This window comes from Mus pahari, chromosome 2 (genome assembly GCF_900095145.1).
Source record: "Mus pahari chromosome 2, PAHARI_EIJ_v1.1, whole genome shotgun sequence".
NCBI lineage: Eukaryota > Metazoa > Chordata > Mammalia > Rodentia > Muridae > Mus > Mus pahari.
Window position 1 is genome coordinate 131650977 of NC_034591.1, and position 26747 is coordinate 131677723.

Consider the following 26747-nt stretch of genomic DNA (forward strand, 5'->3'; position numbering starts at 1 on the left):
GCCCCATGCTCCACACAGCACAAGTGTGAGGGGCACCCACTTGGGAGTACATGAGGTGCTGATATCCTCCTAGGTGTCAGGGCTGTCCATGGCGATGTGTGTCCACAGGGTGTAGCTGCAAACTCCTGGCAGACATAGGGAGAGGTCTTACTCTTAGGCCGTGGCCGAGGCAGGGTGTCAGGTCAGGCTCTGCACTTCCTTTCTGCCACAGACGGGATGAAGAGACAGCCCCATCTCCCCTCCTCGGCCATCTCAGGACAAAGGCTGAAGCCCATAGTAGGTTTTCCCGGCAGGCTTTTATTATAAAGAATGTTCCAGAGAGTCCCAGCCTTCCCCTCCAGCCCAGCCCCCTTGGGCTATGAGCCAGTCCCAACAGCTGGGGGGGGGGGCTGTGCTGGGGACAGATGAGTATTTTCTGTCCCCTGGAACAGTCATTTCCAGTGTGTCACCAGGAGCCCCTGGGGATCTGCACAAGCGGCAGCTATTCACAGTTGGTGCATAAGTTTTTGTTTTAATATATAAAAGGTTTTTTTTTTTTCTTAAAAAACAAAAAACAAAAGAAGTGGTGCTCTTTAGAAACACTCCCAGGAACACTGAGTAGTCCAGCTACAGCCCTGCATCCTCGCCTTCCTCCCTTTCCCAGGGACCAGGAACCCCCAGCCTGTCCCCCTCTCTCCACCGTTCTGTGGGCAATGGGCTCTGCCCATGCTGCCGCTGGCCAACGGGACAGCTAACAGCTGACCCCGCTTGGAACTGTTGGTGGCCAGGGCCCCCTCTGGATGAGGGACATAGACAATTGCTTGGTGGCTGAAGCAGAAATCCCCTCTGCCAGGTGGATGAGGTAGTATTCTGGGCTATGGCCACCTCTCCCAATGTGTGCTGAGCAGCCTGAAACACTGAACAGGCAGGCATGGTCCAGGCTGGCCTGGTTGGCAGAGAAAGTCTTATCGGGGACTGGCAGCGATCGATATTCAAGGCCTTCATCCCAGAGTTGGGTCTTGGGCAGGTGGAGCGGACAGAGATGCCCCAGGGGACAAGGCCGAGAGCTCTGCAGCTGGGCACTAAGAGGCCAGTGTCCCCTCCTCCTAGCCCAGCAGGCTCCTCTGTCAGTTCCCAGCCCAAGTGAGAGGTGTGGGGAAGAACCAAGCAGAGGCCCACGTGCCGTCCCCCTGGCCGAAGCTCCCAGTCTCTCTTCTGCATCAGGCCTCGCTGTAACACTCATAGATATTGTTTTCCATCAGAGCCACCACCTGTTCAAACTTGTGCTGTAGCTGGGTTCTGCGGGCAGTGGGGTTGGCCTCCAGCGCAGCCATGATCTGAGGGGAGTTGCAGTGAGTCAGATGTGCCGTGCCTGAGAGCCTGGGAAGCCACCCGCCAGCTACGCCATCAAAGAGCCAACACCCCCAACAAATCTAAAGCGGGAAGTTCGTTGTTATGGCCTGAAATGGGCAAATCTGAGGAGGGGGAACTCACCTGTGGGCGATACCTCTTAGCATATTTATAGATCTCAGCCATGGCCACGTTTGTGTTGAACTCATCCTGGTATTTCTATAAAGGTGGCGCAAGAAGAAAGGGGAGGTGTTTTTATTTATTTGTTTGAGGCAGGGTTTCTCTGCATAGCCCTGGCTGTCCCAAAACTTGCTCTGTAGACTAGCCTGGCCCCAAACTCAGAGATCCACCCACTTCTACCTCCCAAGTGCTGGGATTAAAGGTGTGTGCCACCATCAACCAGCAAAAGGGGATGTTTAACCCTACAGATGAGGACCCAGCCTGCTCACTCCCACAGTCTGCTGATAGAATACCCTGTGAGCTGGGCATACACTGGCTTCCTGAAACCGGGATTCTAACCTCTCACACCTTCAGGAGAACACTCTACCTTGGACCTTGGACTTTAGAAAATACAGTGTAAGGAAGATGCAGGGAAAGATGGGAAACAGACTGCCCCGAAATTCTTACTGCCCCCCCGCCGAATCCTAATGGTGCTGGTTTTGGCCACCCCTCAAGGCCAAGGCTATCGTCACTATCTCCTGGCCTAGGCCCCAAAGGCCACCTACCCGAGACTCCTCCGCCAGGTGTGCGTTCATTTCCTGCTCGCTGAGCGGCGTCATGTCCTGGATCTGTTTATAATAGCGCTGTACAATTTTCCGGTACTCAGGGATCTCCTTCGCATATAGAAGCTTGTTGGTGGGTGAGTCCTGGGCAGGGAGACCCCGGCAGTTTGGGTGGCTGAAAGATGGGACTTGTCCCCGCTGCCACCTAGAGGGCCTTGGTGGCTCCTCAACCATGGCTAAACAACCCCCATCCTGTTAGACTTTGGACCAGGATCTCTTGGTCTCTTCTGGCCCTCCTTTCCTCCCTCCTTCCCTCTTGCATGGAGGCCCTGCCCCACGATGCTGGTGCTGTCAGGGTGGTGACCCACATGGGGACTTTCATTTGAAGGGAAGAGCCTCCTAGGCTGTGTGCCAGCAGTCCTCCGCTGCACGCAGCCCGCAGCCCGTCTTGTTTACTCCCTTATTAGGGTGATAGGATTTGGTGGCTGAGATGGTTGGAAGCTGGTTCCTGACTGCGGGAATGGTTCCCACCCTGCACTTCCAACACCCCGAAAGCACCATGTGCTAAGACGTATGCTGGCAGCTCTCTGTTGTCACGGGAATGCATGTGTGAAGTGGTGACATTTCATTTCCCTTGTGGGCTAAGACTCCTGAGCCCTGCCCTCCCCCCTCCCCCGAGCCAGCCTAGCTCTGTGATCCCATGGGTGCTCGTGGTCTCAGAGTTCTGGGCCACCTAGGTCACCTCTCTTTATGGCTTCTAGCCACCAAACCGGCATGTCCTCTGCCCTTGGCAGGTGCCTGTGGAGCTCTCTCTGGCTGGCCATCTGCTCTCTGCCCGTCTTGAATGACTCTCGTAGAGTTCAGGCACCGCCCCCCTCCCACTCAGGAGCAACCAGAATAGCTAACCTTGCCCAGCTGCAGGTCAGAGATGGAGCAGGCATCGATGAAGGCCTGCGCGATGACAGACAGGCAGGCGTCGATGTGGTCCGTCTTCTCTATGTCGAAGACAAACTGGGGGTTTTTTAAGATGTTCACCCAGAAGCGCAGGGGAAGGCTGTGGGGGCAGGGACAGTGGGGGTGCAGGAGTTCAGTGGAGAGCTGGGGAGGTAGACAATGCTGGTCCTCACAGCCCCTGCAGTCTCTGGGTATATTGTGTCCTTCCCCTGCCAGCTAGGGGCCAACCCTCACCCCAGAGAGCCTTCCTCTCCTTCGCACGCATGCACACGAGACTCCTGGTTCTCATTAGAAGCCCCCACCCTGCTGCCTGCATCCACGCTCCTCCCCCACTCGGCCTTGCACGAAGAAGGCAGAGCTGACTGTCCTCAGGAGGCCAGAGAGGGTTGGGGACAAGCCCTGCAGAGCCTGGGGTGCCTGCTCTCCCAGCCCCAGCCTGAGCAGAGAGAAACTGCAACCGAATTTGCATGGGCATTTCTCTGAGGGCAAGAGGGTAAGAGTTTTGGGACCTTCTTGGTGGGGGTAGTGTATGAGCCCAGAAAGCTAAGGATGGGCCTCAAAGGAAGCTGCAGATTAGGCGTGGGAGTCACAGCCAATGCGCACTGCCACTTCCCAGTGTATGCCCTTGGGCCTGGGTGACTGCTGCTCTGCGGGCCTTCGTTTCTCTCTGTATGATGGGGCATTAGGAGGGACCAAAGGCAAGCTTACATGATGCTTTCTGGTTTCACAGAGGGGAAACTGCAGCACCGAGAGCTAAGTCTCTCACCAGAGACCACACAGTGGGGAAATGGCCAAGTAGGAGCTGACTCAAGACAGGAAGCATTCAGGCCTGGCTCTACCCTCATCTGCCCTAGTGCTTTGGCTGCCCTGAAGCCATCATACCATTGGTGCTCTAACCCCATCGGTGCCCCGCCCTGTGCAATCCCACCACCTGTTGGTCTTCCAGATATGCAGGGTGTCAGGGTCGGAGATGCCTCTCTTCTCTGCCTGTTCCTCTAGGAAGTCAAAGAAATACTTGACAGCCAGAGGGGGCTTGTCCTCTCGGATGCTCAGGATAGCCTTGAACAGGTCATCCAGGAACTTCTGCAGTGTGCCCTGCAGGGAAGACATGGGACATCATTAGCCCAGCCTCGGGACATCTCTGAGCCTCAAGACTCTTGACTGAGTTGTCAATGATGCTTTCTTGGAGGGGTGGGGAGGACCCGGGTAGCAGGGAGGTAGGGCTCAGAAGGTGGCCTCTGGGTGTAGGCCTGAGTCTTGTGGCTTGAGGCCACAGAAGTACTCCTGGGTCCTCTGCTGCCTAGTGGGTGGCAGGAAGAACACAGACTTCTCCTTGGAGCACGGGGGGCCCCCTTTAAGTCCCTACGGGGTGGACATGGAGGCTGGGCCCACCTTGGTGGACAGCAGGCGGGTCAGGTAGATCTCCGGCAACACTTTCTTGCGGTGGCTCTGCCGGTGAGATTTCTTGGGCTCTACCAGCTCATCCGTAGGCAGCACCTGAAAGGTGGGTAGGATTGGTCCCCAACGGAACCCTCCTCGATCCTCCCACGGAAGTCTGCCCGTGCTACCCGGCACCACCCGGCACCCGGCCTACCCCTGCTCCCTCACCCACTCTGGCTTTTCCCAGGGCCTACGAGCTCTTTCCTGGAGGCTCAGGGAGGCAGAAAGCCAAAGCCCCGCCCAGCAAAGCCTGCTCCCCAGGGCCCGAGGCTGGGCACTCACCAAATGGAAATACTTTTCTGTGTCCAAGTCTTTCACTGCAAAAGGGAAACACAGGATAAACAAATGAGGGGGTTGGGAAGGTAACCCGAGTTGGGGGTGGGGGTGAGAGGGGAAGACTTGGGGGGAGAGCCAAGATCTGGCTTTCTACTTCAGGATGGACCCTGGGACCCCCCATGGATCTGGGCCTAGGGCCTGTAAGGACATGGTCTAGATTTGGAGGCCGGGGTGTGGCCTGGAGCCCACAGGTCATGCAACCAGCTCAGACCTGGCCACGGCCCAGGCCTCTTGGAAGGGCACGTGCCCTCCTGGGGCCTTGCTGTAGCTGCTGGAAGCAATCAGCTTTTCTCTAGCAGCATGGAGGTGGGGACCCCCTTTCCAAAACTCAGCTGCCCCACTGCACAGCTCCGAAAGGGAGCTCCCTCACACCACGCCTGGGTCACCTCCCCAGCTATGAGCCATACCTCTGCCCAGGGAACTGTCCTTCTTGTCTGTGAGGCTCATGGCTAGGGAGGCACCCTCAGGTATCTGACAGAGGAGAGGCGATGAGGTTAGAGGACTGAGGTCAGAGGGGAGGGGTAGGGTGGCTGGGTCAGCTTAGGCACCTTATAGTGGGCCAGCGTGTTCAGTTTCTTACGGCCATCCTCCACCACTGATGTGTCATCCAGGTCCCGGAGGACATAGCTCTGGGTGCTTGAGGCAAACCATTCTGGAGGAGAAAGGGGGCATCAGGACTACAGAAGAGGTGGCCCCAGGGGCAGCCACTACCCTGGACCACAGTAAGAGAAACTTCCCATTCTCCTAGAATCAGAAGCAAGCCACACACACACCCTGCTGGGAGCATGGCTGTTCACCCCAGGGCAGGGCCTGGTTCAGGGTGAACTTTAGGAACAGTTTCTGGTAACCGGTCTGACCATGACTCCTACGCATCCTTCAAAACCCAACCCCCCAAGCCCTCTTTGAAAAGCATTTCTCGATTGCTTTTTGCTGTTGACCACAGCTGCAGAACAAGGGTTTGTTCCTCAAGGGGGACCCTGGGGCCTTGACTAACACAGGGAAAGAGGCTGCAGCTGCCAGCTGCCAGGCATGGGGCCCGCCCTTGCCCACCGAGGTCCACGTCCTCCGCCCGCGGCCACTGTGAGTAGGGTACGTTCTTGCAGAAGGCTTCCAGGATCTTCTCCTTCACCTGCGTCAGTGTGTCGGTGTCCATGGCCCGCACGCTGAGGGAGTCCATCCCACAGCCCTGGAAGGACACGTTCAGGTTCTGCGCAAGAGAGGGGGGGTGTCAGCTGAGGGCCACTGTCGTGTTAAGGCCTGGTGACCTGGCTGGGGAGGCTCAGGATGGCCCAGCTAAGAGCGCCCTCCCGCTCTGGGCCCCAGGCCCTGCCCCCGGCTCACCCGGGGCTTGGCCTCGATGTTCTCTCTCAGCAGCCACTCCTCGTTGAGTGTGTAGCGGGCTTTGCCTGTGATGGCATCTATGGAGCCTTTGTTGATCTGCTGCTTGATGGCGCACAACAGCAGGAAGAACGGCTCACCTACTGTCTCCTGTGAGGGTCAGGGGTCAGGGTTCAGGACCTCCTCTCACCACCCTCCCCCCCCTGTGTTCCAGCCTCCAGGTTCTGGCCTGCTGGTGTCCCCCACACTCCCTCCTACCGATGCTGACACCCACACGCACACCCACTCCAGGTGTCTCCACTGGGTCCTGGCCACATACCCGGGGACCAGCCCTTGTCGCTGAAGCTCAGAGAGGGCAGGCATCCTGCACAGCAATGCACAGCAGGACCAGGGAGCATGGGACATGACCTATGGACTCCTATGCCTGAGACGTTGGAGCCTGCCCGGGTGTAGCTGAGTGGAAGCGGGCCCAAGAAGCCCCCAGGGAACCCCAGATGGATGCCTCTGGTGAGTGTCAGCTCTACCAGGCTTCCCACCCCACCTCCTGCACTGGTCACTGCCATCACTGCAGCCCCAAGCTAGCCCTCCTCATCCCCCTAGACTAGTGACCAGCTGTTCTGTGGGTGGGGGAACGGAATGACCCGTGGTGAATTGGGCTGGAGAATTAAGTTCGTAATAACATCAGGCTGCTTTGGCAGCAGCGTCAGGGCAGCTGCCCGCCCTGCTTCCTGCTGTAGTGGTCTGGCCTGGAGTCCTCAGCACCCCATTGTCTGGAAGGGGAAGGCCAGGCTGAGGTCACCCACAGTGGCTGAGAAACCTGGGTCCAGAGTCTACAGTGGTCCCTGAGAGCTCAGAACGTGGCTTCTCTCCTAGGATCTCTACTTCTTTTTTACTCTCTGACTGACCTTCATTTGACAAAATGAAGCTAAGGACCAGAGAGGGTAATAACTCGCCCAGAACCACACAGCCAGGTTGCAGCAAAGACTAGTACACAAACCCAGAACAGTTAAGGCTCTGGTTCTGGGTCCTATCTCAGGACCCTCTGCCACCATGGAGCAGGCCCTCGAGTTGTGCTTCGTGATGTCCTGACTGGCCTAACTCCAGAGAGAGGCCCTGGCTGCTAAAAACTCTGTGATGGCTCCTAGTCCTGATCTTTGCCCACAGTGTAGCCTACATCTGGACTGCCTGTTGGCCTTGAAACCCTGTCTCCTTTCCACGGCTCCCTGGGGGTGCAGGGTGAGTCACCTGCTCCAGGAAACCTCTTGCCTTTTTCCAACCAACCATCAGCCAGGCTGGGACAAGCTCTGTTCTGTTGAGGTTTTGCTTCTGTACCCTTCCTCTAAGGAGAGGAGAGCTCAGGATTGCGGGACCTGACTCTCCTCCAAAGTCCAAAAACCCTCCCCTTGCATCTTCCCCTGCCCCCCCCCCCGAGCTTAGGACTAAGGCTACAGGACAAGCCCCAGCCTCCAGCTTGCCCTGGAGATGCTGTGTGCCTCTGGAGCCAGCTAGCCAGATCTCCAAGCTTCAGTTGTCTCCACTGTCAAGATGTGACCCCTCCCTAAAGGGCAGGCCTTAATGAAATTAGGTTTTCCAGTTGGCGGGGGCGGGGCTTCTGGGCAGAGAGGGGCCTCACCCTCAGGCAGCCGTACATGCAGATGGACATCCAGTTGGTCAGCATCTTCTCTACCACAGACTCCGTGCGCCGCAACATGAGCTTGGGGTTCTTGGCCGCCGAGGCATCGATGAGATCCACCAGCAGCTCCTTCATGATGCTTGTGTAGTACTCCAGCTTGCCGTGCAGCGCAATGGTCAGCAGGGATGCCAGGCTGCACCTGCAGGCACAGTGTCGGCAAAGCTGAGCCTCCCCGCTGGACCAGAGTGGCCTTCGGACAGCCAGAGGACTCTGCCTGCGCTGGGAGCCGGTGTGGGCAATGAGGAATGCCTGGGGGTGGGGGGTCGTCCCAGTGCCTGCAGCGACTTTCTCAGCCTGACCTGTCACGCACGGCGAAGTCCTTCTGCTGCTCCAGAGCATGGACGAAGACGATGAGGAAGTGCTTGTTGTTGAGCAGTGAGGAGAACAGGCTGATCCCTTCCTCCATGCTGGGCCGACAGTGTTCAGGGATCTGTGGGAGTGGAAGGGAATGCCCGATGGTTTGTGTCCCAGGAGGTCCCCGTGCCCATACTGGCTGTGTAGCTGCCTCCTGGAATAGGACGTTCACTACCTGCCCTTAACCTCTCCTACTGGAGAGCCAGCGGAGCAGCAGGGTGACAAAAGGCCACAAGGACAGTGGCAGGGAGCCCCATATCCACTCTGTGCCACTTTCTATCTAACCAGCAGTGGCATGACATCATGTGATCATGTGCCCGTGCTCTCTGCCAGGTCTGTGTGTGGAGTGTGTGTCGGTAAACAGCAGCACCCTGAACGGCTGAGTGAATGCCTCCTACCAGGGAAGGTAACTACCTTCTAATGATGCAGATCACAGGGTGCGTGGCCCTTGGGACCAGGATACTCACATTCCACTCTCCCAGCAGTGGGTGGGTTTCCTGTGGTGGGGAGCCGCCTTGGGAGTTGAGGGTCTTCGAGGGCAGCACATACCGCTCTTCATAGAGGGAAGAGCACTGCGGAGAGAAACCTCTGCTTTAGCACAGCAGATTGCCTGGCACCTGGAGTCACTGCACATGGAGGAGTGTGGCAGGACCCTCCCTAGAGTGACACAGTCTATGGTGTAGCCTAGCAAGGGACCCGACGGGTGAACAAGGGCCACATGTGTGGCAGGGGAGACGGAGGCAGGGAAGCTGCCATGTCTGAGGTTGAGAAAAGCTGGGGGCGGGGCTCTTTAAATGGTAGAGTTTAAATGGTGTTTCCTTGGGCTACTGCACAGGGAACAGTCAGCCCACAGATCCTGGACCACCAGGAGGAAAAGGCGATGTGGAGACCAGGATGTCTGGCAGGGATCTGGGAGAGTCCTTGCCCCTCTGCTCAGCTCCCTCAGTGAGGGGAGAGGCAGGTCAACGTGGAGCCAGGACTGCGGCTTTCCATACAGAAAGCTGAGCATTAAATAAGCAGAGAAGTGGGGAGGATGGGTGTGGACAGGCTCCATGTGGTGACCAGCGCATGCAGGAGGGAGGGTGTGTACCTTGGGGAAGAAGGTTCGAGTCACAAAGTGCTTGTATTCCAGGAAGGGGATACCCTGGCTGCGGTTCAGCTCCTTGGTGAGATCTGTCATGTCTGTCTGCAGCTCCGCAAAGCCTGCGGGACAGACCAGCGACTGTGAGTAGGAATCCTGCCCAGTCATGGGCAGCGCCACCCGGCCCTGGCACTTACCTTTGCGGATCTCCTCTCGGATCTGAGACTCCATCTCTTCCATCTGCAGCAGGGTCTTCTGCCAGTAGCGCTCGGCACGGCGGCTCTTGGTGCAGAAGACGAACAGAGCTGTGGGCAGCAGAGGGGCGGCTCAGGTCCCCAGGACCCATGAGAAGGCACCAGCAGGCACCTGCTGTATGCAGGTTATGGGCCTGGAGGGACAGGCTCTACCCAATGGCCTCAGTGCCTCTGGGCAGGAGGTGAGCAGGTGTCCTTAGCCTTTCTGCCGTCTGTCCCTCCCTGACAATACAGGGCTTGGGGACAGCAGGACAACCCTGATGTCTCTTAGAAAGAGAAATGTGTCAAGCAGCACTCATTGGGGGTTTTCTCTGGGTAGAAGAATTATGGGCAATTTGCTTCTTCTGCCCTGATGTACCTTGTGAGTTAAACTTTTCAAAGGCAGTATATAGTACCTGCCTTTCTTGGGAGGGATGTAACATCCACTGATATGTGTGTGTATATATGTATATATGTGTGTGTATTCTATAATATATAATAGTATTTTTAGGGACAAACATCCAGGGTGTTCTTCTTCCTCCTGTTTTCTCTCATAGCTTTTTTGTATTGAACATAGTCATTTAAATTAAAACAAGACACAGGAGCAGGGGAGCACTCCTGCACATGTGAGGACCTGGGGGGTCCCCAGGACACATAAGAAGCAGGGCATGGTGGCACAAGCCTATAATTTGAGTGCTGGCAGGGCAGAGAAAGGTAGATGCCTGGAGCTCGCTGGCTGGTAAGCCTAGGTAAAATCGGTGAGCTCCAGGTCCCAGTGCGAGATCCTGTCTCAAAAACCAGATGACAGACACTGAGGAGTGACACCATCCATTTACAGGCCAGGTATCTGAGTTCACTCACATACCATGTGACCATCAGCAGCACAGAACTTTAGACCATTCTTACTGTCCAAGGGAGAGCCTTACCAGGTCAGCAGTCGCTCCCATTCCCTCCCTCGCCTAGATGACCACTTATGGGTTTGTGTCTATGGTTTTGTGAATACTGTAAACTTCAAATAAAAACAGTTGGGCAACTTTTTGTGTCTATTTCTTTTATGTTCCATGTTAGCCGGGCTTGGTGGCGCATGCCTTTAATCCCAGCACTCGGGAGGCAGAGGCAGGCGGATTTCTGAGTTCGAGGCCAGCCTGGTGTACAAAGTGAGTTCCAGAACAGCCAGGACTACACAGAGAAACTCTGTCTCAAAAAAAAAAAAAAAAAAAAAAAGTTCCATGTTTTCAAAGCCCATCTACATTGTGGGATGTTTTGGAAATTCACTCGTTTCTGTGGCTGAAAACATCATTGTATGGCTATACCACACCCTAATTACCCACTTATCATTTGATGGCAGCTGTTGGGCTGTTGTGACCTCTTGGTTAATGTAGGTAATATTGCCACAAACCTCTGTGAAAGAGATTTTATGTGGAAGTGTTTCCTTTTCTTGGGTAGATACTCAGGTGTAGATTTCCTGAGCCATCTACACCTAACCTAAGAACTTTTAGAAAATGACAGGCCATTTCCTGAGGCAAGAGTCCCTTTGTCCCCCCAGCACTGGGGGGAGGGGGGCTCTGATCTTTATGCTGCATTGAGTACATTAAACACATAGGATCATTTCCCCTGGACAAACTTCTTCAGTAACCCCCAAATTCCCCTGCCTTGCATCCAAAGCCAATGGCCTGAGCCCAGAGAGGATCCTGCCAATATCTGCCACCTTCTACCTGTCCCACCCTAGGGTGCCTAACCGTGCCCACTCCTTACCCACTGCCACTCTCAGAGGGACTCTCCCAAGCACAGGGCTACCTACCAACCACAGACAGCAGCAACAGGACACTGCAAATGACGATGGACACCACAATGGCCGTCTCGCTGCCCCCCAGTTGCAGTGTGGCGATGGTCTGGTTGAAGTTCCCCACCTGGATCTGCACACAGTGGGGGTGGGGGCGGCACATCAGGCTTTGCTAGAGCCATGTCTCAGCTCTTCTCACTGGTGTATGCTCTGAGCCTCACAGACAACAGATGACCACAATGACTCCTGGTCAACCAGGCAGCGCCAGACAGACTGTGACCCAGAGTTTGGCACAGAGGCCAACTCAGTACAGGGCTGTGGTAATGACTGCAGGAGGGGCTTCAGAGATGCTGTCCTGGGGCAGGTGAAGAGTGACTCAGCAGAGGCCCTGCCCTCTGGGCTGCCTCTGCTCTACTCCATGATTCTGCACAATGACTAGCAGGCCACACTGTAGGTGGGACACCAAAACACACAGGAACCAACTGTTTAATAGCTTCTGGCACTAACCAATGATTTGGGCCTCAGTTTCTCCATCTGTCAAGGATACGAAGCTCTACTTTCCTGGCCAGAGTTATTGAATAATGAAACGCTCAGCGATTTCTGTACCCAGAAGCCAGGCCCACCCCCAGAGCCCCACCCACTCACTGTGATGGGCAGCTGTCCTTCAGCTGTGCCCAGCGACTCATTGACTGAGCAGTGGATGACTCTGTCTGAGATGATCTGGATGTCACAGGACACCTGGCCAATCTTGATGTGGTACTCGTGGCTCTCCAGCCCCAGGCTGTCTTGCTCCTTCTGTGCGTGCAGATGGGATGCTGGGATGCGGGTGGGGTTCCCAGGTCAGCTGCCCCCCTCCTCCTACTACCCGTCCTCCCAGTCAGGTGCTCACGTGGATGACGAGGGTGAGCGGCTCTCCTGGGTGATGTTTGATCCATTTCTCCCTCTTGGCTGTGGAGAACTGTGGGTTGGGGAGGTAGTCTAGGCGGAACCGGCTGCCCCGCTGTGCCTCTGCAGGGTCCAACATCTCCTCGGCTGCCTCGTCTGCATATGCTCGTCCATTGATGAAGAAGTCTACAGGTGCCGAAGCATTGCTCAGGGCTCCAGGAGACGGGCAGGTGATGAGCGTGGAGTTGAGAACCTTGCAGAACTGCAAGGACAGGGTACTATGAAGCCATGGGAGTAGAGAAGTGAAGGGAGAGGGTAACGGAGAGAGAGATGGAGGAGACAAGTGGAACAGACAGGCAGAGACTGCAGGACCCTGGCTGCACAGAACCATCTCACCTCCAAAGCCCCTCCTCACCCCCACCTACCGTGTCCCCTTACCGTGGGCTCCCGGCCAATGTGGTGCACAGCCATTGATACATTCTGCACCATGTGGAAACGTTCGCCAGCCACAGTGATGGTCCTGCCGCCACTGAGAGAACATCGGGACCTGTCAGGCTCCCTGCAGCCTGGACAGGGAGACAGGGTGGGCACGCATGGCTCTGGCTCTCACCTGACAGGGCTGCGGCCTGGGCTGATGGCTGTGATGATTGGGTTCTGCATATACCAGAAGGTAAGGTTTCCGTGCACACAGCCCCGGCTCTCGAAGCGCACACACACAGGCACTGGAGAGGGCAGGGTACCCCCTGGCACGGTGCAGGTGATGCTGGTGGCCGTGCGCCTGTTGGGGGGGGTGACGAGCAGGTGACATGAGTGTGGCTCTTCCCTGTCGTCCACCCACTGCAGGTCCCTCACAGCCTTGTGTTTCCTCATTCTAAACAGTTTCTCCTTCCCACTGCCACGCACTGGCTTGGGTTGTGTCCAGCCCCTTCCTTCCCAGATCCACCCCAAGCCAAGAAGGGACAGAGTAAGGTATGCCCATCTGACAGGCTGTGGGGACAGCTTACGTAAGATCTGTGCAGGGGTCCGTGTCATTCACCAGAACCTGGAGCATGGAGCCCACGTTGAGGTCACTGCCATGAATGGTGATCCTTGTGCCCCCAGCCTTTGGGCCCATGGGAGGTTCCAGCGAGTGGACCGTGGGCAGCTGGGGAGAAGGGAAGGGATTAGGCTCTGGCTGCAGGCTTGTGGGGAATGAGCTGGATGGCGAGAGGTGGTGGCCTACTTACCACATAGGAGAACTGTTCCCGGGACCTGCCTTCCTTGGAGACGTTCACCGTTACCACGTCTGAGAAGGCCCCCGGGGCGGGCCCTGTGGCACACACGATCCTGAAGGCAGGGCAGGCATATGGGCAGAAGGTGAGCCAATGCCTGTATCCGCCCATGGCCTCTGCCTCCCATTCCCACTGGGGCTGTAATGCCGAACCAACAATGTTCTCCATAGATGGGCACTGTATGTTTGGCCAAGAGAGGCACGCCACTCTGCCGTTTCCTCCAGATCAGTGGCTCTGAGCCTTGTCTCAGATGGTCTCTGATACCAGGCAGCTTGCCCAGCTAGACTGGCTGTCCACCTGATGCCCTTATCTGCAAGCCTGGCCCAGAGCCTTTCAACAGGAAGCCCAGCTAATTACCTTCTTGCAGACATCCCCTGTTGGGGCAGCTGTTGCACCCTGACCTTTATACCCCATCAGCCCCTCCCCCCTCCAAACTTCACTAGTGCAAGGTGGTTCTCATCAAAGCTCTGCTTATGTGGCAGGAGGCAGAGCCCCGAGGGCTTCTCAGAGGAGGCAGCAGAGAGCTGGCAGGATAAAGGAGTGGCCCAGGCAGAGACAGTGGGGAGGCCCAGTCACAGATATGTGCCCTGTTGGGTGAGGGACAGGGCTAGAGAAAGAAGGATTAGGTTGGCAATGCCTGACACTCACTCCTCTGAAACCGTGTATCTGTCAGCCAGGGGTTCACAGGCCACACTGCCAATCCACACACCATGTGCCACATCACTGAGCCGACGGCCCAGGTTCCTGCCACGGATGGTCAGCAAGGTCCCACCGTCCAAGGGGCCACTCAGAGGCTCAATCTGCCGGGGGTGGAGGGCACAAGGCAAGGGAAGGTCTGAGGCCTGGGTGTCTCTCTCACTGTCACGTGTGCCCACAGCAGGTGGGGGCCACACAGACCCTCTGCCTAGCAGAGGACAAGGAGGTTCACAGTGTTCAGAGGCCTGGGGCAACAGGTGGCTGCGCTGCATGGGTCCCAAGGCTGATGATGCTATTTGGTTCCTGGTGGCCACGCCTGACCACAGACTTCAGCATCTAAGCCAGAAGTTGACTGGGCTAAGGGTGGGCACTTGACCCATGCTAAACCAATCAAAATCCTTCCCTGAGATTTTTTTTCCCCCCTAACTAAATCAGGCTGCTGAGTTGCTGAAATCATCAACTGTCACCAGGTCAGAGGTTTCCTGGGTGGCTGTGAAATAGCAATGGATCAAAGCCCAGCTTCCTCCACCTTCACCCCCAGTGTCTGTGCCCCACTAAGACATTAGCCACGGGAAGTAACCTATGAGCCAGTAATGCTGTGTGTGCCTGGCGTGTTGTGTGCTTACCGCTCGAATTTCAGGGGCTGGGCAGGTGCCAGGGAGTGGCTGCAGGGGCCCTCTCAGACGACAGCCATCATTCCAAACACAGAGGTGACCCAGGTCCTCACGGCCCAGGCACTGGGAACAGTCAGGGCTGCCCATAGCACAATTGTAGACCACAACTATGAACATAGGACAGCACGGTGAGCCTGAGGCGAGGCGACTCTGGGGTTGGCATCCATAGGGTTCTTGGCCAGCTCCTACTATGTTGCCCTGTGTCCAGGTTCCAGCCTCATCAACAGTCCTTCTCCTCATGGGGACCCCGTGTGGAGGAATTACTGACTCCCCCATTTTATGGACATGATTTATAGGGATTGGTTCAATGAGTCCTGGCAATCTTGCAGTAAAGGCTTGTGACCTCACTTAACTCGGGGACAAGAGGGTTCAGAGAAGGAAGTAAGGTCCCGAGGGTTACAAGAGTCATTGGTGTGAGGCTGTCTCAGTGAGTTCTGGCCACCTATGGGGTAATGGTGTCTGTGGCGGCCAGTGAGCCCCCACAGGCTGGGCCCCACCTACTGGCCTGTGGGACAGATGGGACACTCACCTGTCATGGGGTTAGGGCTGTCTAGGAACCGGTCTGGCGGCCCCTTCAGCTTCAGACTCAGTGGAAACACCTGGCTCTTCTGGGTTGTGTGCAGCTGCAGAATGAGGAGGGGCAAGGGTGTCACCAAGATGGATGAGGGCAGGACGGGGGGGGGGGGGGGGGAGGCAGAAGCAGGCAGGGTGAGGAGATAGGAGACCGAGGGGGTTTCTCCTGCCCTGCTGGGCCTTACCACTTACCACCACTTGGTTGCAGCGGACCAGTGAGTCATTCACCCATACAGCCTCAAAGCTCTCTTCCAGCCCAAAGCTGCACTCGAGGGAGGTACCCTGCAGACAATGGACAGAGGAGCCTTCCTAGCCCCCATGCCTCAGACCTATGTCAGAACACGGCAGCCTCTACGCCGACAGAGGGGGCTAGGGACTCCACCAGGCTTTTGCTGCTAGACCCTCCTTCCTGGCCATCATGTACAGATACTGGGGAAACTGGCAGCATAGGCAGGAGCTGGCTATGAACCTTATGGATGCTGACTCTAGAGTTGTCTCTCCTCAGGCTTACCGTGCCGTCCTGTGTCCACAATTGTGCTATGGGTGGTCCTGACTGTTCCCAGTGCCTGGGCCGCGAGGACCTGGGTCACCTCTGTATTTGGAATGATGGCTGTTGTCTAAGAGGCCTCTGAGACCCCACCGGTGACCTAAACCAGTTCCTGATGCCCCAACTCCAGGAGACTTAGCCTGACTCTTGGTCAGAGTCCCTGGTCTCTGCCCTACAGAGGTAAACCCCAGGTACCCCATCAACCTCCGTGTGGCATGTGCCAGGCCTCCGCCAGGGCTGGTCTCCTTTGTACCACCAGTGAGAAGCACCACAGTGTCCAAACCCAGCTGCAGAGCCCCTGGGACCCCCAGGCCCCCTTGGATCAGGATACCTCACACTCCATCCTGCCCCAGCAGTAAAGGGATGGGCTGAGGGACCTGTTCTACTCCCAAAGCCTGCCCCATCCAGCAAAATGTCCTGTTTGCTGGCTTAGGCTGTTTACACCGCTCCCTTCGCCCATTGGTGAAGGTCCTAGCTGCTTGCGGGCCCTTTATATCCCCCTAAGAGCAGCAGAAGTTGGTGGGAAGCCTGGATTCAACCTCACATAGGCCTAGCTTTAAATCCCACCTTTACTCGCTCACTGTGTGGCCTCATGCAAGCATGTGAATATGAACAGGTCCTTCTGAGCAGAGCAACCATCCTAGGTTTTAGAGGCTTGCATGCACAGGTGTCTAATGTGTGCCTGCAGGAAGAGCTCAATAAATGTTAATGTGTCAAGCTGGGCCTAACTCTTCAGTCTCCTCTCGCTCCCTCAAGAGTCATGTCAATAAATATTTACTGAGTGATAAACTTGGGTTTCATGTGTCAGACAGACCAAGGCCCTAGCAGCTGTGCGCCATTATTTCCTGTTTATGCCCCTGCTGTTGGCAGATGTGACACCCTGAGAAAAAAAAAAGCAGGTCAACCTCTCCTTCCTGGGGTCCTAGCCGGAAGCTAACACAGGAAAGAAGCTGCTGACAGGGCCAAATGCTGGTTCTGTTCCCAGTGTGCGGAGCTGGAGATGGGTCCCCTCCCCAGCACATGACAGAACGGCCTGTAGCAGGGCTGCCTAGTGTCCAGGCCCCAGTCCTAACCCCTGACCATGATTTAGAAACATGGTCAGGGTGAGGCGAGCGGGCGGACAACACCGGGGGTCAGGTAGCATGGATGGCAGGGATTCCTGTGACTGGGAAAAGCAGAGAATGCACCAAGAGTGCCACACAGCTGGAGAGAATCAGCCAGGGCCAAATTGGGGGCTAGAGCCTCCACACCCTGCTCCTCCAGGCCTTGGCAGGGTAGGCTTTTTGTTGGAAGGTAGCTCTACCCTGGCTCTCAAGAGCCCCTACGCCATAGAGGATCCCTGACACATCCCAGATGCCTGGCACGTGGCCCCCACGTGTGACAACCGTCACGGGCCTCAGCTCCCGAGTGGCAGTGACAGATGGCATGTCCCAGGAATTAGGAGAGCTGGCATCCTTCCAAAACTCATCAACACCCCCCCACCACACTCCTTGGGGGGGGGGGACAGCAGAGATGGCCACATCCCCTAACACAGAACACTTCCTCCCTCAGTGTCCCCTCTAGACCACGGAAATTAGGGGCATGGCCTCTTCTGGCCATCCCTGGGAAAGACATGGGAGCCTTGAACTGGGCCAGTATGTTCCACAGAGCTTGGAGCACCCAGGGTCTTGCTCAGCCTGGGCAGGGCAAGCAGAGCCCATGTGGACCTCATCTACCCATGGACTGTGGTGCTAGGCAGGGGGCTGAGCTACTATGTCAGGGAGCCTCCAGGGCAGGAGTACTGGGGCCTGGGCCAGGGTTCCCTTGGCAGCTGCTGGCTGCCTGCTGTCCCCCATCAGCCTTGCTTGCCTGCTCCAAGTCTTATACAGCTGAAATGGGGCTCAGAGAGAAAAGCTGGGCCACCATTATGGGCGCTGGATAGTCTGAAACCCACAAAGACCTTGCTCAGCTTCTACTTACATGGAAGAAGGTGGCCTTAGTCAGGGGCACCAGGATGTCTTGGGAGCCACCTGTGGGCACAGGCGCTAGGGGTGAGGGCAGGATCTGGGGACAGTCCTGAGGGCTCTGCAAGCCAAACACAAGATGAGGGTCAAATAGGATGTTTCAGAGCCCCCACCCCCAACAGTCAGGCGTGCCTCCCCAGGGTGCCAACAGTCTCCATAGCAACGCCTGCAGCCCCACTTTCTAGATAAGGAGACAGATAAAATGTTCCATCCATGCAGAGTCTTCCTCCTGGATGTACTCCTTAGACCCAGAGTGCCTAGAAACTGCGTGGTGGTAAGCTCTTCTGTGGCTGGGTTCTTTAGGATCCAACCTTGCAGAACACTATCACTAGGCCAGACCTGGGCTAAAAATTGCCTCTGTGGCTCTCAGAGGCCACAATGCGTTGTACAGAGGAAACTGTACGGGCGGGGGGGGGGGACAGAGAAAGTGAGGGTGTGGATATGCTCGCCCCACATTCCTCAGCAGGATACTGGGGAAATACCTGTGCTGGGGTTTTGAAGTCCTACCTATGGCCACCTCGATATCTGACCTACAGAAGCGAGAGGTCACAGGGACCCCACACCCCGAGGCTACTCTAGCCAGGGGTCTCTTGGTCACATCTGTCAGGGCAAGAATTAGTGCTAGGACACCTGTGTATTCAGGAGGTCACCCTCTGGGACAAGGACACCGTCTCCTGGGGTTTTCCTCTGTCTTCCCCCTTGCCCTCTCCCTTTAGAGACAGGGTCTCAGTATGTTGCTTGGACAGGCTGGCCTCAAGTACTGGGGTCCCACGTGTGGACTGCCACTCCCATCAGCCTTTCGAGCTTCTGCCTACTATGTGCTTGTCACAGGCCCAAGCTGACCTCTAATTGGCTTTTTCCTGCTTCAGCCTCCCTGGTGCTGAGATTACAGGTGGGTAGTCATGGGACATTTCTTATTACTATTAGTTCCTAATCACACAGGGGACATACCCCTTAAGGGGGACCTGGATTAAACTAGACAAGTGAAGAGTCTATTGAGAAACCCCTTACACCACCACTGAACTCCTGGATCCAGTGGTGCCTAAAGATGACTGTTCACTGGTATTAGCTGATTAACTCCATGACCAGAGCCAGTCTGGGCTTTTCCCTTACAGGACTACCTTTCCTGTCTCCACCCAGGCCATCAGATGGCTTTTCCCATCTGCCAACCCGACCTGCAGGCTCAGGAAGCTGTGTATGGTTACACCTAGGCCAGGGATGAGTGCACAGGAGACGGGGAGTGGTCAGCAGCTACCATCATGCAGGTGTGCGCAGAGCCTGCTCTGGTTCACACAGGCTGGCACAGACCTCTCCCTGCCTAGCTGGAGCTGCCAGGGCACAGAGCTAGGTGGCTACGATCCCAAACGTGCTCCTGGAAAGATGGAGCCGCAGGAGTGCCCAGAACTCCTACAGTGTCTCCAAGCTCAAGAGGGCAAGCACTGGCATCCCAAGCCAACAAGCATCAATAGACCCAGTGACCCGGGGCCCCCTGGCCTGCTGCCACTTGCTGTGGTCCAGCCCACAGTCCGTGATGGCTGTCAATACCCATCAAGCCACTCAGCCACTGGCTCCAGCCCTGTGCTGCCCTGTGGTTTGGAACACGCCAGGCTCTGATCCAGCTACCGCTTCCCATCCTACTTCCAAAGCTTGACATCATGCTGCCCTGGGAGCACTAGGCTCTGAGAGGCAACACTGGCCCCGGACCACCTGGCACCTTCCTGCCTCTTCTCATCGCAACCCCTGAGCCAGCCCTAGCAGCCTCCCCATGGGAGCCACTGGGACCACGCACACGTGGCTGCAAACACAACCTTCAGGGCCCCCATCCAGGAGCCAGGGGTCCCGGAGGCTATGCAGACCCTCTTGCCTGCCGTCTGCCCGGGAGGCCTGGCGCCTCCACAGCTAACTGGCACTTAATTAAATGCCAAGTCGAGCACTGGTTCAGACCCTTGCACAGGCCTTGGTGAAGCTGCCTCTTCTCCTGCCAGATTACAGTAATGCTCTCCGACAGCCCCTCTGGGGCTGGCCCACTCCTGTCCTGAGGGAGAGCTGCAGACCTGGAGAACAAGCTGGCTGCGAGCATCAGACACACCTCCCAGCCGCTGAGCTCCTATGCAGGTGTCAAGACCCACACAAAATTCTTTTAGGAGCTGACTCTGCTGGGCACCCATGCACAGTGGCCACAGATTCAACAATCATCTAAGGACCAAGTATAGGGTTGGTGCCTCCTGGAGTAATTCCAGATCTCTAATTTAGCCCTTGCTGTGGGCCTCACTTTACAGAGGGAGAAAGTCACAGAAAGGGTCAGCAGCTTGCCTGGGATTACACAGCCACAGGTCAGAGCTAAGGCTTTGAGCCTGTGGTAGGAAAGACAGAACTACATCTAATTGGCTTTTCCCCAGTGCTTAGCACAGACTCAAGTCTACAAGCAGCACTCAGTGAGCACTGGTGGACTGTAAGGTGGGCCCCTGGTCCTTCAGGGTTGGCATGTACCAGGCAGATGCAATGGGCACTTCTGGTCTTCAGCAGTCACCACACCCCTGCTGTGTATGCAGCTCAGGGTTGTAGGTATGGACATGTCATAACCAGGATGCCCCCAACCCCAGAGCCACAGGGATGACGGACCTAGACTAACCATCTCCCAACACCCAGAGCATCCCTCAGTATGACCATTGGCCACTCCTGGGCCTGTCAGTGAGAAGCCCTGTTCTGTGCGCACTCTGTGAGCTGGGTGTGGTTTCGGTATACTGCTGAAAGCTCACCTGGGGGTAAGGCTGAGGCAGCAACAGCCCCTCCTAGGGTGCACAGCCCTGATATAAAGCAAGGGGAGGTATGTCTGAGCTCAAGGTGCTGCTGCTATTCACCCGCCAAGGTCTGGGAATTTCACGTGTGACCCCTGAAAGAGGGAGGAGCCTTCCAGGGTGAAGGTGACACATGATGGGAAGAGAGCCAGGGGTCTTAGTACCCAACTCTATATTTCAAAGGAAGAAAGGGGGATTTGGGTTCAAGGTCTCCCAGGTAGGTGGCCTTGAACAAGTTACCTCCTCTTAAAGTCACAGGGACAAAGGCTTAAAGTGTCTGAGAAACTGAAAACAGCGGATGACAATGTTCCACCCTTAGCATCCGCCGTGGATGGAGGGCACAGCTTCAGCCTGGCTCGGGCTTTCCAGAAGGTCACACTGTAGCCCTGAAGTGTTACCTCTAAGAACTGGCTTTCCTGGAGTAGTAACCCAGAGAGATTCAAGGGCAGGGGAGGAAAAAAGGCCACCAGCTTGCCCAGCCACAGGGATTGGTTGAACACACAGTGAAGAGTCCCCTGTCCCAACGTGGGTGGGGTATACCCCAAGACAAGGCTTACCGTGGGGTTTGGTGAGTCCTGGCACTGAGACTGGTTGGAGACACATGAATGCAGCTGGGTGCACCAGGAGCAAGGCCACTGTGTGGACAGGCAGCTGGTACAGCTAGAAGACAAGGGGGCCCCTCAGAAAGGATGACCCTAGTGCCTTGGAGAAAGGGGGCAGATGGGCCATCTTGTTTGGTAGTGAGCTTCCCACTAATGAGAGGTATGCAAGGGAGAAACAGGTAGGCTCTTTTAGTCTGCCTATGCCAGTCTGGTGTCAATTTGCAGGGCCTGGCTGGTCAAAGCTTGCTACATGCAAGGCAAAGGTGTGGGATGTTGTCTGTTGTGTGTTCCCAGGGTCTGAAGCTGTTCTCTGAGCTAGGTGGGGCTTGTTCCCCCTCCCACCGCCCACTCACGCTGTATGGGGGTAGACTTGTCCAATTCGGCTGCAGTCATAGATGGTGAAATTGGCTGAGACAATGTTGTGTCCTTTGACCCTTACAGACATCTCAACGGTCACGTGGTCTGGAAAGTGATCAGAGATACAAAAGTCTTCATCCACAGGTGATGCTGGCAGGGTCCCACCCTTGGGCTGGCATCACAGCCAGGCACTCACCCTGGCCAGCAGGAAAGGATGGAAACTGGGCCCTGGGGAGGAGACTGCAATAGGCAATCTGATGATCATAGGCAGGGCCGGGGACTCGGGCCACCGCTCGAACGCCGTTTCCATAGTCACAAGCCATCTCCATGCCGCTGAGGCTGGGCAGGCTCCCTGAGATCTGTAAGATCATTCCCTGGGGGAGAGATGCCCTCAGGTAAGGCCCAGCTCGTGCCCCTTACAGATCCTATTGCAAAAGAGCATCTGTCTGATCCTGCCAGAGTCTCTGGAAGAAAATGGTTTGTCTCAGGGAAGTCGAGGCTCTCTGCTCAGAAGACACCTGGGGCTTTAGTGTTTCCATTTGAGGCTCCCTACCTCAGAGGTCACACAGGCTCTGTCAGCCAGGTGTTGTGACACAGCCTGCAATCCCAGAACTTGGGAAGCTGGGGCAGGAGGACTGCTATAAGTACAAGGCTGGACTGGGCTACGGTATCTCAAAAACAGAAGGCCTCTGCAGCACACGGCTGCTAGACCCCATTGTCCTCCCCCAGACACGTGGACCTCACTCCCACCTTATGGCCCCTGGACTGTAGTTTCCTATGAAGCTATTCTTCCTCATTCTCCACACCCTCTCCCAGGGCAAGGCCGGTCTGTACCATTTTCCTGCCTACCATTGTGCCCCACCTGACTCTATTCTGCATCCAATCCCACCTCTACATTTTGCCTGTCCTATTCTCTCCCTCAAGAGCACATTAGCTCCTCCCAGGCCAAGGGTTGGTCCCCAGAGTATGTACACACACGGCACCCAGTAAGTGCTCAGTACAATATGAATGGCCAAGGGGATGAATGACTGTGCCTACCCCAGGCTGCACAGGGATGAGGCCAGGGCATGACTGACATGTGACCTGGTGGAGTAGACAGGTTGGACCACTGGAACCCCTCGGGGTGACATAGGATGGCCCTGTCCTTAGGGGAGTCAGTGAGGAGGAACTGGGAGGGCCCCAGCTGCTGGGTCACCCAACTTGCTGCAGGCATGAACTAGCCACCAGCCCTGTCTGTCCCATATCAGGGATAAGTGATGGCCACTAACACTCACAGAAGAAGAGAAGAAGGGTTTATTCTCTATCTGGGTGTCCCCAGTTAGTATATTCAGAAACTGCCATTTAAATGCCACCAGTGGCCCTGTGCATTGCTATGTACTCAGGTTGCATGGCCCTAACTGTTGACTAGGTCCTGCAAGAGGCCATGGTAGAACCTTGAAGAGGTGACCCAGCCATGGAGCCTGGCTGTCGCTGGTTGTGCCCGCGGGCTTTAGGTGGGTGTGGCTCCACTCACTGTGTAGTCCCGGTGCACATCAATCTCTGAGGGCAGTACTGTCATGGCAGGGCAGCGGCTGGGGCCCTCGCTGGCACTGGTCCAGAAATGCGGCTGGCTGGAGTTGGTGCAATCTTGCTGGAGTGTGCACCTGCAGGCACCTTGGGGTCAGGTCCTAGGCCAGGGCCAACGTCCCTCCCACACCCCAGCCCTCCCTGCCCTGCTGTCAGCTGAGGTCACTGGAGACTCACCGGGTCTCCAGAGTGCACCAACCACAGTAGGCATCGGCCGCGCCCACGCAGTCCCCGCAGGTGGAGTGCACCTCACATGCCGCCACCTTCACTCGGGCCATCTGCGGGCAGAGGGGGCCCAGCTGAGCAAGGGGGCCACCTCTCCCTCGTGAGGCTAGGGTGGCTAACTCTGGAGGCATTCGTAGAGGGTATGTGGGGGAAACATGGCCTCCTCGAAGCAGCGTGTCCCAGACATGAGTGAGCAAAGATGGAGGTGGGGAAGGAGGTGTCCCCACAGGACGGTCAGCATGCACAAAGGCCCAAAGCTGGCTGGCTACAGTTCCTCACCTGGTGGGATGTCATCAGGTATAGGTAACCAGGATCCAAGGGGTCAAACTGCATGACGTGGTGCACAGGCTCCCCATAGGCCACAGTCAGCACCCGCCTGCTTACTACCTGCATGCTCTCATTCAGGCTGATCTGTGGAAGGAAAGGCCATCACCTACTGGTGCCAGGGGACTGCCACCCAGGAGGTCAGGCTGCCCCGGGGTTGGAGTCTCCCCTCCCCTCCTGTTCAGATGGTCCAGGGTGAAAAGGAAAACGGGGCTCCTAGGTGGATTGTGCATGCGCCATACTCTTTCTCACTGACTCAAAAGCGCCTCCACCAGGAACTCCAGTCCTGCTAGACTCCAACATTTCCCCCAGGTATGTGTGGGCTGTAGTTCCCAAACCATTCTCTGGGAGGCTGCTGGTTGTCATGGCTAACTGAAAGGCTTGAATTCTATTTCTGACACGCACTACAATCCAAATGAGTTGTTTTCCCTCCCTGAGCCTCAGTTTCCCCAGTGAATAAGATTCAGGATGGTCATCGTTCCACAGGGCTGTGGGGATACAGGAGATAAGATGAGCAGAGTCCTGGGCGAGGTCCCAGGCCCCTCTGTATGGCTCTCCGGAGACTGGCAAAGCCCTGCTGTCTGTTCCCCTCTCATCCTCACAGGCTGGGTGCTCAAGGCTCCAAGACACCAATCGGAGGGGAAAGGCTGGCGGCCTGGATATCTTTGGGGCTCCCACTCACCTTCCTCTGGGTTTCTAAAACCTGCAGAGGTTCCCTGCAGGAAGAAACTGGCTGTGGCATTCGATGCCTTGAGGATCCACCTAGCCACGCCCCCTAGCCACACCCCTCCTCGGTCTCACATTGCTCCCACTGTTAGACATTATACACCTTGCCCAGTCAGGCCTGCCTCACCTTTGCCTTCCCGACAGCACCTCTGCCTTTTCATTCTGGGGTGTGCCAAGTAAACACTGTGCCCTTCCCAGGTCCCCCCAGGGCAGGCTTGGCCTCTGGGGAAGCCTCTTGGGATGCTGGGAGGGGCTTGGCCATGGCTCACACCATGCCCACCTACCCCAGACACCAAACAGACGCCAACTCATTTCCACTTTTTCAGTCTTTACTCAGTCCTGGGGGCCCAGCTGAGGATTAAGATAGACGGTCCAAACAGAGAAAGGGTTGGCAGGAGAGACACCAACCCGTCCATCACCAAGGTTCTGTATCCCATTCTAAGCATGGCACGTAGAAATCAATTAAAAATGAAAAGCAACGACCCCATCTCTAGCTATCTCTAGTCGCCTCTGGTGAAGGACCTCAGCGGCCTGCTTCTGTGTTTCTCAACATGAGAGCTAAAGGACGTGGTGCCTGTGATGTACCTGAGGCACAGGTGCCTAATGACTGCAGTTTTGTGGGTAGAAGGGGGAGAGGGCTCTGGCCACAGTCCTACTCTGCCTGAATGGATGGAGAGCCCGGAGTCCAGAGGAGACAAGCTATGTTCTCAGGTCACACAGTGAGTAGTAACCCTCAAAAGCAGAAGCCACTCATCTGGCCACAGAGCTGAGCCCGGGGTCAAAGCTGAGTAACTGGGGCTCTGCCTTCTCCCTGGGCACCACAGGTGGTTCTAGGCCTGTGGGGCCCAAGCCCCACCCCCATCCCACCCAGGCATCTGCCAAAGGGAATTCGATTATGGAGTCTGAGTCAATTAGGCTAGGCCTGGCTGCAGGGCTGACCTTCCCCACAGAGAGGTAGAGAGGCGGCGTGCAGGGGTGTCCGTCTGCCCTGAGGTAGGAGAAGCAGCTCTTTGCCTTCTCTTAGCTCTGAAACTTGCAAGGGGGTAGGCCTCATGCTTAATCCAGAAACTGGACCCCTGAGGTAGTGGCCAGCAGCGCTGGTGTCCCCCAACAACTGCAGCCAGTGGGGAAGCAGAGGCCCCAGGGCGGGGAGCCTGTGCACTGCAAAGGTCAAGAAGGAGCAGGGCAGGCAGCAGGCCCCAGGCTGGGAGATGCCAAAAGCAGACGATGTGCAGACGCTCAGGCCAGTCCCTCCCTCCATGACAGGCCACTGTGGAGGCCCAGAGGGAAAACCGAAGAAAGCAGTGACTCTGGCCCTCTGTGGCCCTCCCCGGAGAGCTCCCGCAGAGCTCGCTTACCTTCAGGAGCCTCCCTGTGGCAGTGCCCAGAAAGACGGCTGTGTAGTTGTTAGCACTGGCCACAGCCACGGCCGTGAGCCCTGGAGCACGGAACACGGGCGATGCCCTCAGTGGCTGCAGGATGGTCAGTGGGTGCTGGAGGTGGGCCGCTCCACAATCTAGCTGCTCCGGCTGCAGCTGTGGGGACAGGCAGGTTAGACTCGGCTCTGGAATCTTCTCTGGCTTGTTCATACAGGCAAATCTCAGCTCTCAGACCCCGCTTGACCCAAGCAGAGGCCCTGCTAAATAGATCCCAGATGCTACTGGGGTCTAGCCTTGACCTTGGGTGACTCAGCTACTCCTAGGAGATGGCTGGTGTTTTTAAGGTGTGTGTGTGTGGGGGGGAATAGACTGGAGGTGGGGAAGGGAGAGAAGGAGGCAAGACAGGCTGGCCAAGGGACTGGTCAGTTTGGCTTTTAAGTGACTAAAGGTACAGGGGTACATACTTGCAGTCCCAGACACTGGGGAAGCTGAGGCAGGAGAGTCACCTGACCCTGGGAATTTCAGTCCAGCCTGAGCAATACTGCACAGCTACATCATTCCTCCTGGTTAGACACAGCAAAGAGGCCAGGAGAGCCCATATTTGATCAGTGAGGTCATCCTTGCCTTAGTTCACTACTGAAGTGACACCCAAGAGGCGTCCCTTCCATCTCCACTGTGTTTCCCCCACAGTTCTAGCATCTGTTCCCATCCCCTAGGTTTCTTGGGACAATTTTAGAGTAGGTCAACACCCCCCCCCACACCCACACACCCAGATATGGTTGGGGTCTAAAACCCATGGGCAAATTGTGAGGTTTGCTATGGCTGACCCTGGCCATGTTACTTTGCTTTTCTGAGCCT

The 26747-nt window shown here is 56.4% G+C and overlaps 1 protein-coding gene across 1 annotated transcript in view; it reads right to left on the bottom strand.

The window, feature by feature from the left end:
• Positions 1–277: 277 nt before the first annotated feature.
• Positions 278–26747, bottom strand: part of Plxnd1 (plexin D1) — a 39724-nt gene continuing 13254 nt past the window's right edge. Inside the window, exons 2-36 of the mRNA XM_021188790.1 lie at positions 25869–26045; positions 23740–23871; positions 23413–23513; positions 23183–23312; positions 21866–22043; positions 21666–21774; positions 21268–21370; positions 17869–17973; positions 15555–15644; positions 15319–15412; positions 14742–14896; positions 14068–14219; positions 13375–13474; positions 13153–13292; positions 12759–12926; positions 12587–12677; positions 12153–12410; positions 11909–12058; positions 11282–11396; positions 9445–9552; positions 9257–9369; positions 8634–8738; positions 8112–8242; positions 7753–7951; positions 6123–6269; positions 5832–5988; positions 5330–5433; positions 5189–5252; positions 4728–4762; positions 4398–4502; positions 3937–4100; positions 2958–3105; positions 2055–2195; positions 1474–1548; positions 278–1316 (exon numbers count right to left, since the gene is read on the bottom strand). Coding sequence (XP_021044449.1) covers positions 1200–1316; positions 1474–1548; positions 2055–2195; positions 2958–3105; positions 3937–4100; positions 4398–4502; positions 4728–4762; positions 5189–5252; positions 5330–5433; positions 5832–5988; positions 6123–6269; positions 7753–7951; positions 8112–8242; positions 8634–8738; positions 9257–9369; positions 9445–9552; positions 11282–11396; positions 11909–12058; positions 12153–12410; positions 12587–12677; positions 12759–12926; positions 13153–13292; positions 13375–13474; positions 14068–14219; positions 14742–14896; positions 15319–15412; positions 15555–15644; positions 17869–17973; positions 21268–21370; positions 21666–21774; positions 21866–22043; positions 23183–23312; positions 23413–23513; positions 23740–23871; positions 25869–26045 — 4461 coding nt within the window. The 3' untranslated portion in view covers positions 278–1199. The remainder of the gene's footprint in view (positions 1317–1473; positions 1549–2054; positions 2196–2957; positions 3106–3936; positions 4101–4397; positions 4503–4727; positions 4763–5188; positions 5253–5329; positions 5434–5831; positions 5989–6122; positions 6270–7752; positions 7952–8111; positions 8243–8633; positions 8739–9256; positions 9370–9444; positions 9553–11281; positions 11397–11908; positions 12059–12152; positions 12411–12586; positions 12678–12758; positions 12927–13152; positions 13293–13374; positions 13475–14067; positions 14220–14741; positions 14897–15318; positions 15413–15554; positions 15645–17868; positions 17974–21267; positions 21371–21665; positions 21775–21865; positions 22044–23182; positions 23313–23412; positions 23514–23739; positions 23872–25868; positions 26046–26747) is intronic.